The sequence below is a fragment of the Micromys minutus genome (assembly GCF_963924665.1).
Source record: "Micromys minutus genome assembly, chromosome: 10".
Taxonomy (NCBI): Eukaryota; Metazoa; Chordata; class Mammalia; order Rodentia; family Muridae; genus Micromys; species Micromys minutus.
The window spans coordinates 58,856,194-58,871,974 of NC_137979.1; the positions used below are offsets into that span (position 1 = coordinate 58,856,194).

Sequence of the window (15,781 nt, forward strand, 5' to 3'; positions counted from 1 at the left end):
TATTTTAATTCCTGGACAGAAGGAATGAGGGTGATGAATCTGCTTTGTGATGAGCTAAATGAGGTGGGAAGTGATGAGATAGCGGGGAGGTAAAAAACACTACCTTAATTAAGATTAATAGATGGATACACGTTAGTATTATGGAGAGAGGAAATGTAGGTATAAGTTCTATTTAAGCCCAACACCAACTCAGAGAAGTTCTATTTAAGCCTCGAGAGCTGAGGCACCTCAGAGAAGCATCTCAGTTGCCTTTTTGAAGCCCTTCGCCCCCATTGCCTCATAGTGAGTGCTGTTGTCAGACTACCACATGGTGGCGCTGTAGGCCATTCTCCAAGGAAACTGAAGGAAAGGGATTGTGTGTGAGCCACTCTAGATCTCCTGGGAGGACAGTTGGAAGAGTTTAAGAGAAGGGCCGGCTTGCTTAGGTGAAACTGAGTACAAGATCCTCGGGTGCAGATAAAGACCAGAGAGGAGGCAAGTAAAGGGCTGTGCTGAGGAGACGGGCCAATGGGGTGAAAGGCATTGCCTTGTCTGGGTGCCTGCCCACCCTGGTGCTAGCTCACCTGCCTACCTCAGCCTAGAGAATGCTTCCAGGGAGGTCTGAGACAGAGGGCAGGGAGAGCTCCAGATCAACAACTGGGGTGTGTGTGTGGGGGGGAGGGTCTCCCAGGGATGTCCCTAAAGACAGGTGGACTTGGTGCCTATAGGGACAATCACACACATTGCTCTGTGGATTCTTGCTGGGAGGCAGTTCTATCATAGGTTTAAAAGATGATCAACAGACCAGGAAAAAACAGCCTTCGCTTCTCCGGGGGTGCGTTTTGACCCCCATGTCACATGACTGATCACTGGTGATTTTATAACACAAGAGATGTATGCCCTTTAATGATCCCTACTCTTGCATCTGCTATCAGACGCGTACTTGGAACAGACACAGACTTGGTCTTAACTAAGCAAGCAGCACTGAGTGTGGTAGTTAACCCTGCAGACGTCCTTGATTAAGTGTCCGGACACTGGGGAGCAGCAGCTGGCCAGGGCGTGTAGCACAAAATGCATGCAGCCAGGGGATGTGCTCGTTTGTGGGTTTTCCAAGGTGCATGGTCAGTGTGCAGCCAGCACTGTCTGTTCTGGACAGCCCTGCAGCTGGACCCCTGTTGAAGCTGAAAGCCCAGGAATTCACAGGCTATAAACACCCCTGGCCAAAGCTGGAAGCATAGTGCAAAGCACAATGTTTAAGCGTAAGATTCCTTCGCTCTCCCTGCTGGTTTGAATTATGTGAACCACAAAGTGAGTGAGGGCTGAGGTGTGGTCTCTTCTTAATGACACTTATGAAAGGAAAAATCACTTTAATCATCCAACTCCCCCAAGGACATACGGTCTTCGGTGTTCCTTTGTGGTTGAAGCCAAAGGAAACCACTGAGGAACCAGATCAGAAAGCAAAGCTAAGCTAAGTAGTGTTTCCCTTGGCCCACAGACTGCTCATGCCTGGCTGAGTCCTCTCGACTCAGAGGACACATTTTTTTTTTTTTTTTATTTTTAAAAGACAGTGTCTCATGTGTCTCAGGCTAGCTTCAAACTCACTATACAGCCGAGGACGATGCTGAACTCATCTTTCTCTCTTCTCAAGGTCTGGGATTTGCAGACATGGCCTGCCATGCCTAGATTATTCCATGCGGGGGATTAATCTCGGAGCCCTGTGTGTGTTAGACACACAGTCTCCCAACTGATCTATATCCTCGGCCAGTCTTTTCCCCCACCCCCATTTTGAGACATGGTTTTGCTAGGTAGCTAGTTTATCTGGTAATTTACATTTGGCCCGGCTGGTCTTGAACTTATATAAATCCTCCTACCTTGGTTTCCCGAAGGACCGGATTATAGATCTGTGCTTCCACATGTCCCCTGGACACTGATTTTAGAAGGAAAAGCTCCCCTGCAGTTGATCCAGTAAGGATACTGGGTGACACGAGGGGAACAGTAGCAGCATATAGACACCTGGTGGCAGTAGAGACACGCCAATTCTAGGCGAGTTGCCTCCTGCCTGTCTGTGTCTCTTGTCTTACCAGGTCAGGGCAAGCTGCTGAGGGTGGAAAAAGCACCCTGTTGTAATATTTACTTTGTGCCGTTCTCTTCTCTGTTGGTGGTGATGGTTGACATTGTGGGCAAGAGGCGAGACTCTCTCCCTCTGAGATACATTGCAAAGAGTTCCCATGAGGTCCCGGAGACCTGGTTTGGGACCTAAGGGCTCAGTGATGAACTTGGGTAAAAGCTAGAAACTGTGTCCACTAGATCTAAGTCCATGAACTTTATAAGTAAAAAGTCAGAAAGTATTTAAAAAGTATATGCCAACTGTTCACTCAGCCAGTGTAGCCAAAGAGCCAGAGACAGCATGTGAAAAGATTGATGAATCTGCTGTGTTTCAAGAAAACCTTTATTTATAGAAATGGGTGCTAGGCCAGACTTGGTCAGCTGTGTCTATGTACACCCCCACCCCCAGATGATTACAAACCCACTGGAAGTCAGAGTCAAGTAAAAATGGATTGAGGGATGTGAGGTGGCTCAGTGGGTACTTGCTGTGAGGCATGACCTGAGTTTGAACCCCAGACTCCTGTACTCTGCACCTCCCCCCCCCCCCACACACAATGCTTTGACAACACCTCTATCTTCACTGGCATCTGGATCAACAACACAGAACTCTGTATAATGTCTGTTGCTTCCTGGACTGGGTGCTTGGGAACTGCCAGCATCCACAGAGATGGGCAGACTATTGGCAATCTCTCTTATAGGTTAGCTGTCTGTGTGTGCTGAATACTCGTTCCCCCAACCCCACCTCATGGCAGCCCCTCTTCCTTTTTCCCATCTCTATCTTGTGATTCACCTGTGGCACCCTGACCCTGAACTTCAACTGTCCCTCCTAAACCAAGAAGGCTAGTGGTCTATGTTAATCTCTCTGGGGTTTCTTTTTTTCTCTCTCTAGCATGGAAACCCCTCCTTTCCTCAGGGTTACTGAAGTTTGTCCTTGCTTTTGTTCTGTGGTCGAATCCTTCCCATGGCTGCAGTGTCATCTTCCCACCTCCCCAAGACATCCCAGTTTAGCCAGGTGGCTGCTCCCAGCACCTCTGGAGCCCTGTCTTGAGTCTGCACCAGGTTGGGTGGGGACCAGGCCACTGTGTGGGGGGTGTGTTTTTTCTATAACCTGCCTCCGAAGAATCCTTTCAGCTTCCTTCCTATGAGCACTAGGGGAGTCTATCTTAATAGAATCTGTCCATCCATCCATCTGTCCATCTGCCTTGAGAACACATTGGGGGCTTCCTGGGTATTCACTTACCATGTTCTCTAGTGCTACCGTCCCTAGCTGACTGCCCTTACTTGTGCTTGGCTGAGATCCATACTACAAATGTGAAAGGTTCACCCTGTTCTGAGTTTTCTTAGATGGCTTAGGGGGCTCCATCGCTCCCCTGCAGCTTAGATTATGTGGATCTTAATGCTGCCTCTGTTTTTAAATGCCCACTCACAAATTATGTTGTCTGCAGCTTCTGTTAATGATGGCAGACCGGATCATACTGAGGTCAAAGAATGTGGCCCGGATGATAATGATCTGAACAATAATGAGTCTGTGGCTCAGCACCTATCAAGCACATGCACTTGAAAAGGGCATGGTTTCAAACTGGAAAGAGGGCTGGTGGTGGGGGTAGGGAGAGCGCTGGCTGTACAGTCATTGAAGATCTGGGTTTGACTCCTCAGAACACACATACAGCTGGACATGGTAGCACACTCACAATCTCAGCATGACACTGGCCGGATGGGAGGTGGAGATGGCAGAGTCCTGGAAACTTGTGGGCAAGCTAGCCTAGTGTATGCAGTGACCAAGACAAACAACAGACTGTCTCAAAGTGGAAGGGCAGGGCTGGTTAGAGGTTTCATTGGAGACTGAAATAATCCACCTGGGGCAAGGGAGCTCCTGAAACAGGAAGGCAAACGACTCAAAATAGCTGCAGGAAATCCCTGAAACTGACCAGATTCACTAGGCCCCTTCCTTGACAGAGTAAGTAATAAAAGCTCAGTGTCCCCAAAGACTGACACAAGCTGAGCTGTCAAGAAAGGCTCAGGGAAGAAGATCTGTAAAAAGACGGAGACCAGACCAGCTGCCTCCGAGAAGCAGAAACCAGCCAAGCTGCCTGGAAGAGGTTTAAACCAGAGTTTGAAAAGACACTCTCCAACCTGTTGAACTGCCAGCAGTTTCCAGGTACCCCAGCTTTTGTGAGCTGTCACCTATGCTGAGTGGAACTTGGTTACACAGCTGTCATTAAGTCATCTCTGCTCCTGTAACTAATCCCTCACCCACACCCCTCTAAGTGACCCCAGGAAAACACATTGATTCACCAAGCTGGGCTTTGGTAGCATTTGTACGTTTGGGGTCAGTAGTGGGGTCCCTCAATGGGGTGAACAGACATGCTGTTTCTCCCAAGGAACAGTTTTATCATATAACAGGGACCCCTGAGCTTGTCCTCTGACCTCCAGGGACATGCTGGGTCAAGCACACAAAAATACACTCAGATTTTTTTAAAAGGGATTTCCCAGGATATAAGAGTCTACACTGTCTCTTCTCCATTCCATTCACTTCTCAGCCATGTTCTTAACAAGCCTCAGAAAGAGACACCGTGCTCCCCACAGGACTGTGGATGAGGATGAGGATGAGGATGAGGATGAGGATGAGGATGAGGATGAGGATGGTGCTGCTTCTCTCCTCTCAGCTCAGACTGTTTTGCTTTTAAACCCAGAGCTCATGCTGCTAGGTGCATACAAACGAACGCCTATCACATCGATCCTGGAGTCGGCTCCCCCCTTTCAGAAGCTGCGCCTCTGTTCCTTCTGCAGCTCCTCACCTCAGGGCTCACTGCTGCTGAAGCTGTAGTGTCTGCTTTGTTTATTACTAGCGTGCGCGCTGTGTCTTTTCAGATTTCCCTGTTTGGGTTTCTTCAGCCCTTCCTGTTTGGCTGCAAACCCACTGCCTTCTTGTATCTCTCTTTTTCCCTAAACGTTAAAGAGCACCCTCATCTTTGCGACCGCACACTTTAGGTCATCCTTAGCTCTGTGGAGGAGTTCCAAGAGCAGACAGATCCTGCGCTTCAAGCCGGCTCAGCTGCCAAGTCTTTTGTGTGTCTGCAGCAGGCGCATAGGAGCGAGGTGGGTGTCGGGTGCCCTCCTCAGTCACTCTCCACCTTATTCTTGTCAGACAGTCTCACACTGAACCTATAGTTCACGCTGTCTGCTACACTGCTTACAGGCAGGTGGCACCCTGCCCTGCTTTTGATGTGGGTGCCTGGGATCTGAACTCGGGTTTTCCTTCTTACACATGAGGTACTTTCAGGAGTGAGCCATCTCCTCAGTGCCCCAGTCTCTCCGTTTTTAATGTCTACATAAAAGGGCTGTGTTCTTTGCAGCGGCTGGAACAATGTGGAGGATGCACCGTGACTGCTGAGGTGCATGCAGAATGAATGAATGAGTGGGTGAATGAATGAGTGAGTGAAGAACAAGAAAGCTCAGACTAAGCATCTGCACCTGCACCTTCTGGGAGACCCTAGATAAAGCACTGGGTGAGTTCAGGAGACTGAAACAGACAGGGAGCAGGCGCAGAGACCCCAACTTAGTGAAACTCACCACACTACCTCCTGCTGCCCCGTCCAGCACAGGGGGCATCTTGATCTCAGCAGCAGCTCCCCAAAGAACCATGGTTGTGTTTACTGTTGCCTACGGACTCCTTCCCTTACAGAAAGAGAAGGAACAAGTGGCGGTGTGGACCTGCTGTAACGTACCATTTGAAGGTTGGATGCTCCTGCATCGCTCTCTGCTAGACTCCACACACAGCACTAACTCCAAAGGCCCTGCAAGATGAGACAACCAGAAGTTGCCTCCCTCCAGCTCACTGCACAAACAAGCACTCAAGAGGCCTGACCATGGGCCTGCTTTGGCCCCTACGACTCCAAAGACCATAGGTATCACCGGCCCCGTTTGCAGTTCGCCATACGTAGTCCATCAAACTCTCCTCTCTGCAACTGTGGCAGCCAGAGGGACATATTCTCACTGACCGTGACCCCTCTTCTCATGAGAGGGATATTGGAGTTGATATCAAGAGGTCATGGGGGTATGGTGCCACCAGACAGAGCCTGGTCTATGAGGACAGTGCCCGGGGCTTGGCTGTCATTTACAAGCACACTGACTTCATGGGGGACATGTGGTCTCCTATGTTCTGGGAGAGCTTGACCTTTGGATGCTCATAAGGTCAGCTCCCCAGGGCCCTCAGACATAGGGACACTGACCCTGGGGGTTCTCACGGTCTGATGAAGTTAAGTCCAATTTGGCTATGCCCAGGGGGTGGAGAGCCAAGCCTGCCCTCTCTCAGGACATGGGAGCAGGGAAGTCTGTGGGGATGTCATCATTAGCCCTTGGTTCTTTGTGTGTGTGTGTGTGTGTGTGTGTGTGTGTGTGTGTGTGTGTGAGAGAGAGAGAGAGAGAGAGAGAGAGAGAGAAAGAGAGATATTCCTTACATTCTAAAGACCTTTCCTTCCCTCCCTTCTTCCTTCCTTCCTTCCTTTTTCCTTCCTTCCTTCCTCTTTCCTTCCTCCCTCCTTCCTTCTTCCTTTCATCCATCCATCTTCTCATATGACAAAAGACATCATTCTCACCACGATGCTAAAGCAAACATGGCTTAGTCCAAGAGGAAGGAGCTAAGACCAGGACATACCTCAACCTAAAGCCTGCCTGTGCCCCTTATGCGGTTGGGGCTTTATGGAGCAAATGTACTTCTTAACACATAGACTTAGGGACTGGAGAGATGGCTCAGTGGTTAAGAGCACTGACTGCTCTTCCAGGTCCTAAGTTCAATTCCCAGCAACTACATGGTGGCTCACAGCGATCTGTAATGCGATCTGATGCCCTCTTCTGGTGTGTCTGAAGACAGCTACAGTGTACTCACATACATAAAATAAATAAATAAATAACCCACATAGACTTAGTGTTAGACAATGAGGGCATTTATCCCACAGGACTTAGCTGCATCCGGGGACACAGACACCAAGTCAGATGTGGCCGTAGTCATCAAGTTGTGTAGAAAGGACTTGTGCGAAGATGGTAAAGAAGTAACGAGGGAAATTTCTCCTGATATTCCTGGCCAGTAGACACCGGGTTGGTCCTCACAGGAGGGGTGCACTGGGTAGGGTAAGGAGCAGAATAGCTTTGTGCTGGACTGTCTGAACACAGTGCTAGGTACTCTGACCCTTCTGACTTGAGTTGTATGTTCACACATGTGTAAGTGCTTGTGTGTGTTCATGTTTGTGTGTGCATGTGCCTGTGCATGTGGAGACCTGAAGACAACCTCAGGGTGTTGTACCCCAGCCACTAACCGCCATTTTGTTTTTGAGACAGGGTGTCTCGTTGACCTTAGGCTGGCTAGTGGGCTAGCCCCAAGGATCCCTACCATCTCTGCCTCTCCAGAACCAGGATTATCAGTATGTACCACATTGCCTCGCCTCTCTGCTCGACAGGTTCTGGGGACCGAAGCTGGATCTTCATTCTTGTGTAGGAGGCATTTCAGAAACTGAGTCCTTAAGTTATGTTTTCAACTCCTTGTGAATCCCAGGCATTTACAGTGAATACGTTAAAGCCCCTCAATGCTCACCACCCCTCCCCCACCCCAGCTCCCCCACCCCAGCTCCCCCACCCCCCTCCCCGCTATCTCCATCCTCTTGTTTCCACTTGTCCTCGTGACCCTAGTCCCCTGGAAACAGCTGAGATTGTGGCCCTTGGATGAAAGGTTCCATCCTGCTGGCCTTCAGCCTGGAGGACGGAGTGGTCACGGCTTTGTGGAGCTCATCATGTGAGGTCTAAATGACATCGCGTGAATGGCTTTAGGTGAGAGGAGGGAGGTCTAATGCTCTAGAGAAGGAGAGGGAAAATCGAACGGTGACGTGACAATGACAGTGGGCTTAGCTTGGCTGGCAGACAGCAAGAGGTAGAAGGCGACCCCGAAGGAGGGACAAAGCCCAAGGACAGGCGGTGACAGCAAAGCTCAGCTTTGTGATGCTGAGCATGGAGTGCATGCAGAGTTACCTGAAGGCAGGCGGCTGTGTAGGTAGGAGCTCAGGTTTAGGCTGGAGCTAGATGTGGGCATCACTAGTAAGTGGATGGAAAATCGGTCATGGGACTTGGAGGAGGATGCCTAGGGAGTGTGCATGCCATGAAAAGAGAAGATGCCTCAGGGACAGACTTCTGGACACTGACCTTTAAGGCTGGGAGCCTTCTGGGAAGAGAGTCTAAAAACAGGGAAGTTGGGGGGAAGCAGGGCACCCCAATGGCAGGGGGAAAGGAATTCCTGAAAGAAGAAGCCATTCAGAGCACTTGCTAAGACTTTCTCCTATGCCTTTATACATTTTGCGTGCTTAGGTACAGCATGCAGCCATATCTTGGTTTCATTTACAGAGTGGTTACCTGTAAGATGCCGCCTGTGAGAAAGACGGTACAAGCCTGCTTGTCTGAGTCCTTCACTCGCACATGAACTTCCTCTAGACTCATTACTCTTGCTACGATGGACCGAGGGTGCTTAGCAGCCCTGTGCCAGCAGCTGACCCAGGTTCCAAGTGCAGAGACCTGAGGGGTGCGAGGCCCACGCTCCAGGCCCCGTGCAGTGGCTTACCTGGCGCTCTCGAAGGTGGCAGATGCAGCCTTTTCTACGGCTCCAAATCCTACGCCGACAGCGAGACCCTCTGAAACAGACACGAGATGCAGAGATTAGGAGTAATTTCCAACGAGGAAACATAGACTGTTGGGATTCTGTAAACCCCACCTCTCAGTTACCTAGCAACAGCCAGGTATACCCCACCCCTCAATTACCCAGCAGTGGCCAGGTATGCTCCGCCCCAGTGACCTGACACTATAAAAGGAGCTGCTTGACCCCTCCTCTCTCTCTTGGCCTCTCCTGCCCTTGTGCTCTTGCAGCCTCCCTCTTCCCTTCCCTTCCCCCCTCTCTCCCACGTGCTCATGGCCGGCCTCTACTCCTCTACTCCTCTACTCCTCTACTACTTCTCTCTCTCTGCCTCTACCACCCTCTTAACTCTCCCATGACCTGAATAAACTCTATTCCATACTATACTGTTGTGTGGCTGGTCCCTCAGGGAAGGGATTCCCAACATGGACCCCTCAGAGGCATCTCCCTCTCCCCCAGGCCTCGCCGCACCTCCATGGGCCATATGCCCCCCACTCTCTTCATCCTTCCCCTAACATTGGTGCCGTGACTCGGATCGTTATCCTTTCACAACATTGGTGCCCTGTGACTTTTCCTTTCATTGGTGCCCCGTCATCTTTTCCTTACATAGACCACCATTCTTGTATCTGGTGGGACTGCTTTAGGCTGCAAGTAACAGAAAAATCAACGAAATGTTGGGATTTGTAATCTAGCCTTATAAACTCTGGTCTGCCTTCTCTTGTGTGTGTGTCTGTGTGTGTGTGTGTGTGTGTGTGTGTGTGTGAGTGAGTGAGAGATAGAGAGAGAGAGGGAGGGAGGAGGGGGGGGGAGAGAGAGAGAGAGAGAGAGTTCATATAGATGTCAACACGATGGGATTTAGAATTACCATGGAAACAAATCTCTGGGTATATTTGTGAAGCATTATTTTTTTTTTTTCCTCCTCCTCTTTCTATTCCTCTTTCTCCCCCTCTCTTCCTCCTCTTCCTTCTCTTCTCCTTCTCCTTTATCTTTAAAGACAAAGTCTGAATAGTCCTGGCAGTCCGGGAACTCACAGAGATCTGCCTGAGCTGCCACACCCAGACCAGAGGCATTATTTCAATTGAGTCAATCAGGGTGGAAAGAACCACCCTAAATCTGGGTGCCACCCTCAATCTGGGCTGTGCACTTCCACAGGGTCTCAGAACGATAATGAGAAAGCGACCTGAGAGCGGGCCTTCATCTCCCTCTGCTCCCTGACCACGGGGAACATGTGGAACCTCAGGGTCAGCATGCTCCCCCGCCACTGTACCTCTGAACTGCATCCATGCAAGAAGCAAGCATGAAGCTAGGAGCCCTCCTTTATCTGTTGTCTGTCTCCACCCTGATGTGATTGCATTTGTATCTCCCGGGCCAGGGCAAGAGCCAGCACCAGTGATAACAGCCCCCAGTGGAGAAGGGGAAGCTCCTGCCATCCAGGCCAGAAGAATTCCCATTGGTGGTCTGGGTCAAGACCTACGGCTTTTTGGGTTACACCGTTTGAATGAGAAAGGCACTATCTACTGATTGCAGTAAATATTAAAAGGATGGCTCAACCTTATTGACAGCCCCCTCCCCTGCCCCGCACCGACGCCACTCCAGTTTGGAACCGAGCACCTGGACTCTGTCACAAGGTCTACAAGCAACCCTCTCCACACGGTTCCCTTCCCAGGTGATTCACTCCGCCCCCTCTCTGCTGCTTCTGTCTTAGGTGGATATGACCGACCCGGCATGTTCTGTTCCTCCACCACCCGGCACAAACATGACTCCAAACCCTGGTAGCTTATCAAGCAAATTTATATATTAAATTCTCAATCCACAAATCCTCTATATAATAAGTTTACATCCAATGGACAAAGATACAAACTGCCCTTCTATATGAGATAAAAAGACCTATAGAAACCTTTAAAAAATATTCATATCTACCTATTGCCAATTATGACCATCTGGATCTAAATCCTCCCTCTCCAGCTCCATCTTGACTCCTCCTCGAATGTGCTCTCTGCCTCCTGCCTCCACTTCCGCTCCTTGGCCTTTCTCTACCTATCTTTCTCCGGTCCAATCACGTATCCCCTTAACATATATCTACATCTACCAAAAGAGAAGAGCTGGTGTTTCTTCAGGGGTCACTGTTCCTTTGAATGACTTGTTTCTCTCTTTGAGCTTTGTTCAGTTGGAGGAAGGGTGTCAAAGACACAGAAACAGAAAAATGGGGTCCTAGAAGCATGCAGATTAGGTAGGCTGGGATGTCCCATTAGAAGGACAGAGTTCACTTAAGAGCCAGTATGGTTCAGCAAGATGCTATCCTGGGGGGCTGTAGCCCAACAACCCTGCTAAGACATCAGTGGCTCCTTGGGGCCTCACTTCTCCCTTTGTGTTCACTCTCCTGTGTGAGTCTCTTACGTGTGGTACCTGTGTCGTTGTAAGCCACCTGGTTGAGAATTTTTAATTTTGTTTTTCTCAGCAAGTATCTTAACTTTGGAGTACAGAGTTCTAGGGCCTTCCAAAGTAGAGGAAATAAGGAGTCCCCAGCTAGAGTGATGCCTGGGTCATTCCTAGCTTGTGAAGAAGTCGGGTGTCTGGAGGGGAGGGTTTCTTCCTAAGACCATACAGCTGCATGGGGGCTTCTCAGCCTTGGATCCCCAGAACACACCTACGAATAACAGTAGGCCACAGGAGTAGCCGAGTCACTTCTTCCCATCTCCAGGGAAGGCAGCTAAGTCAACACCAGGGCCACCAGATTGTTCCATACTGTCGAGCCCTCTACCCTTGAGCTGTACTCCTACCCCTCAAAACTAAATTTATTAAAACTTCGTCCATATGGCTACAGAGACGGTTCGGCGGGTTAGAGCACTTGTTGCTCTTTCAAAGGACCCAGGTCTGATTCCCAGTGCCCGCACGGTACTGTCTATAATCTCATAACAGTCTATAATTCCAGTTCCCCACTTGACTAGTGTTTCTTCCATGATGATAATGATTTCCCACTAGGGCCTGTTTCTGAATTCTTATCCTCTAGTGTTCTTTTCCTTAGAAAGTCGGGGGGGGGCGCTGATGACCCTCGGTATGCCAGGCTTCTACATGAATTACAGTCGGGGGCTGTCATCTCTAGGGAAAGGTGACAAGGCGCTGTCTCAGCTAAGTTCTGGTTCTGAGAGCCTCAGCTATATCTGTTCTACCTCTTTTCTTCCAGATGTCCCCACTAGGAGCAGAAGCCACACAATCCCAGGTAGAGGGCTATTAATATCATCCTGAAGTGTCTGAAGCTTCCACATGGGGCAGGCAGGGATGGACTTAGTTCCTGAGTGTCAGTCAGGCTGCAGTGGGGATGCCAAGGTTCTGGGTAACCTCTTCTGCAGAGTTGCCCACACCTCACCCATGAGAAAACAAAGTTGGAGGGCATCTGAGTTGCTGCCCCCAGCCTGCTTTCAACTTAATGCCACCCAAAGCTTACTAAGCTGCTGTCCTCTGCCAGGAGGTACACCAAACAGCTGAGACACCCAACCCATTCCCATCGGTGACACTGGATTTTTGGGACAGGGATCTTCCCCAGGACCTCCAGCCAGCTGGGCATGTGTCAAACACTGGGAAGGGACTCAGCCTTTTATTGACCACAGTCTTGCATATTTCCCTTTGGGGGGAATATTGTTTTTTAAAGCCACAAACAGCAGCTGTTCGGTTCCTCTGTTAATGGCTTTCTTTTCCTAATTAGTCATTTTAATGTAAATCACAGAGCAGCCTAAAGCAATGGCACATAAGTTAATAAGCAAAATTACCAACCCCCCCCCCAAGAGAGAGGCTCAGCACACAGGCCCATCACATAGACATATGCACCTTCACTGATGCTTTGGGATAGGACAAAGGATGAGCAAAGTGACCCAGCTGTGGTGGGGTGGGGACTGACTGGCCTTGACACCATCTGTCACCATTCCCAGAATGCCATTTGACACCCAGTTTGCTGCCTGGGCTCATAATCTCCCCCCCCCCCCCCATGGATGTGGCATGCATGGCTCTTCGGGAAGCAAAGACCACCTTCTACAGCTCCATTCCCTACAAAATGAATGCTTCATCTCCCAGCATGCTAGGTACCTAAGGCAAACTACCGGCAGGGGTGCTGCCCACTAGAGAGACAGCTTTCTGTGACTGAAGAAAAAGAGAATGTTAGGGAAAAGATGATGTCCTGTGGGGGGGGGGGTCCTCTATGGAGGTGTGGGAAGGCATGGGGGCAAGGGGTATGCCTCTGGGGGACCCATGTTGGGAATCCTTTACCCCCTGAGGGACGGTGTTGTATAGAATAGAGTTTATTCAGGGCATGGGAAGGGGAGTTAAGAGGGAGTAGAAGTAGAGAGAGAGAGAAGAGAGGAGAGCTGTAGAGAAGCAGAGGCCTGGGAAGGGACTGGGGAGAGGAGGGGACAAGCAGCTCCCTTTTATAGTGCCAGGTAACTAGGGTGAGGCATACCTGGCTGTTGCCAGGTTAACTGTGGGGTGGGGTTTACAGAATCCCAACAGGTCCGTCCTTCCTGTTCTGTTGCTGACCCAAGGAAGGGGGACAGGAAGCTAGCTCGGGTTCCCACAGGACTGAGCAAGGGAGAGAGGTAGGTAATAAGAGAGAGAAGCTTTGTCACTGTGATCCACAGGAGTGTGTGTGTGTGTGTGGGGGGGGGGTGGTGATGAGAAGCTAAGATAGATTACATACACAGAAAGAACATAAATTAGAGAATCAACAGATGGAAGGAGGGACCACTGGTGGGAGAGGAAGGGAGTTAGAATGTGATCTCTTCCCCCAGGTGTTCCACCAAAGATGCAAATGAGGAAGGTAATTAAGACAAGATGCCCATGTGCCTGGAATATCATTAGTAAGCGGCTGCCATTAGCCCCATACAAAGAGAAAGAAGATAAACTGCCTGGACCAGTAAGGATGGTTGGCCTCAGGGGAGGCCCCTTGGAGGGCAAGCCACCGCAGCCTTTTCCTCTGGGACAGGAATGAGACCGGCCGCCTGTCCCTTGTCACTAAGGCATCCTTACTGGGGTTCAGGGATCATGGCTGGAGAGAGGTCAGAAAGATGGGTTCTAAGAAGCAGAGGTTGTGGGTGGCTGTAAAGAGACTTCAGAGAAGCTGTATAAATCAGTTCACAGTAATTCAGACATTCATAAGAGCTTGTGTGAGTGTAGGCAGTGTGTGTGTGTGTGTGTATGTGTGTGTGTGTGTGTGTGTGTGTGTGTGTGTGTGTCTGTGTGTAAGCATATATGGAGGAGGGGAGACATCAAATCTCACCCTAGCTAAAGAGCTATTGGCAGTTGATAGCTGATGGGGGAAGGAAAGTCAGTTTTCTTTAGGGGTGTGGTCCCTGGTGGGTAGGCCACCCTCCAGTGAAGACCACATCCACATATGAGAGGCACAGACATATCTAATGGGGTTTCTTAAATGGGGAAGGGGGACACACAAAAAGTTGGGTGAGTGGGGGAGCTGCGGTTCATCTTGGGGCAGTAGAGGGGTGAGGTCAATATCACCAAAATATACTGTACAAAAATCTTCAAAGAACTTTTAAAAAGTGAGAGAGAAGGGGAAATGAATAATGTAGAGCCTCTGAACGAGACAGACCGGACCCTGGCTCCTACTCTGTTACTTAAGGTTCTTGCAGGATTGAAAAGCAGGTGATGTGACCTTCCTTACAGAGCGGCCTTGTTAATGGAAACTGACGGAATGCTTAGAATTGGCTACAATTCGCTACTGACTGAATGCTTAGAATTGGCTACAATTCGCTAAGTCTCATACCCAGTGCTTGAGACATTGTAGAAATTCCACCACGCTTCCTCCCAGTGATCAGTGCCTCCAACAGACGTTCAGAGTGTTCCAGAACATTCTAGGAAGCTAAGTAGATGGTTAAAGGAAAAGAAGAAACAGTTTCCTTTCTTCCTGCCACAAGGCTCCACTGACTCTTGGTTTTAAGGGCACGGATAGAGTTTGCGAGTCATTTTTGGCAGTCTTCCCGACATCACCATCTATGTGACTTCAACTCTGACAGATGCCTTAGTTGCAGATGGCGGCTCTAACAAAACACCTCGGACTGAGCGGGGCATAAACAAAAGGAGTCTCCATCTTCCCACTTCTGAAGGTTGATGGCGCCAGCAGATTTCACATCCGAGGAGGGATGCTTCCTGATTCATAAATGGAGCCTCCCCACAAGACTTCTGAAGTAGAATGTGCTTGTCCTAGTGTGGTGGGACCAGGGATGAGGACTAGAGAGCTGTCAGATTCCCAGCCCTGGATTCTACATGGGGCTCGCACTGCTCAGGAAGTGGCAAGCTTGGGTGGTTTCCCACGGGAACAACGCCAGGACCCACAGTCACCGAGGGGGCTCAGTGCCTCCTCTCTGCTGCTGTGAGGCCACAGCTCAGGTCCTGCCCTTGGGTCTTCCCACTGTGTGCAATTCATGCCCTCAAGTCTTCCCACTGTGTGCAATCCATGCCCTCGGGTCTTCCCACTGTATTCAATCCATCCTCCAGCTGGACCTCCAGTCTGAGTATGCAGGTGTTAGACCTAGAACTTATGGCCAGAAAATGTCAACACAAAGGCCACGCGGGAAATGAGGGGAGCCGCCTGGAAGCATGGCCTCCTCGGTTTGAAACTCATTAGGTTTAAGGCAACAGCTAACATTTCCCGAGGAGGCTTCATAAATATTAAACATGGCCACCGCCACGCCAGCTACACTGCCACCACTCCCGATGACAACAAGCCCCAGGGGTGGCAAAGGGTGACTTGGGGTGGACAGGCTGAATCATACTCCAGCCCACTGTGGGTGTATGAGGAAGAATATCCTTACACTATGGCTAGAAAATCTGGGACAAGGTAGAAGGAATTATCTTGGAGAATGACAGCCAAGGTTGTCTTCTGGCCTGTTCCACACAATACACATGTACACACACAATACACACAGCAGCCTAAGGCCAGAACCTTGTGGCTGCACACACAGCCCCTCTCGGTGGCTTCATGAGGAATCATTAAATGATGGTTGGACGTGTTGGAACAGG

At 49.9% G+C, this 15,781-nt stretch overlaps 1 protein-coding gene across 2 annotated transcripts in view; it reads right to left on the reverse strand.

Moving 5' to 3' along the window:
• SLC39A11 (solute carrier family 39 member 11) overlaps positions 1-15,781 on the reverse strand; it is a 321,165-nt gene that overhangs the window by 48,126 nt on the left and 257,258 nt on the right. For both annotated transcript variants that reach the window (XM_080923278.1, XM_080923277.1), the window contains exon 7: positions 8,690-8,759. In XM_080923278.1, the coding sequence (XP_080779404.1) occupies positions 8,690-8,759 (70 nt within the window). The remainder of the gene's footprint in view (positions 1-8,689; positions 8,760-15,781) is intronic.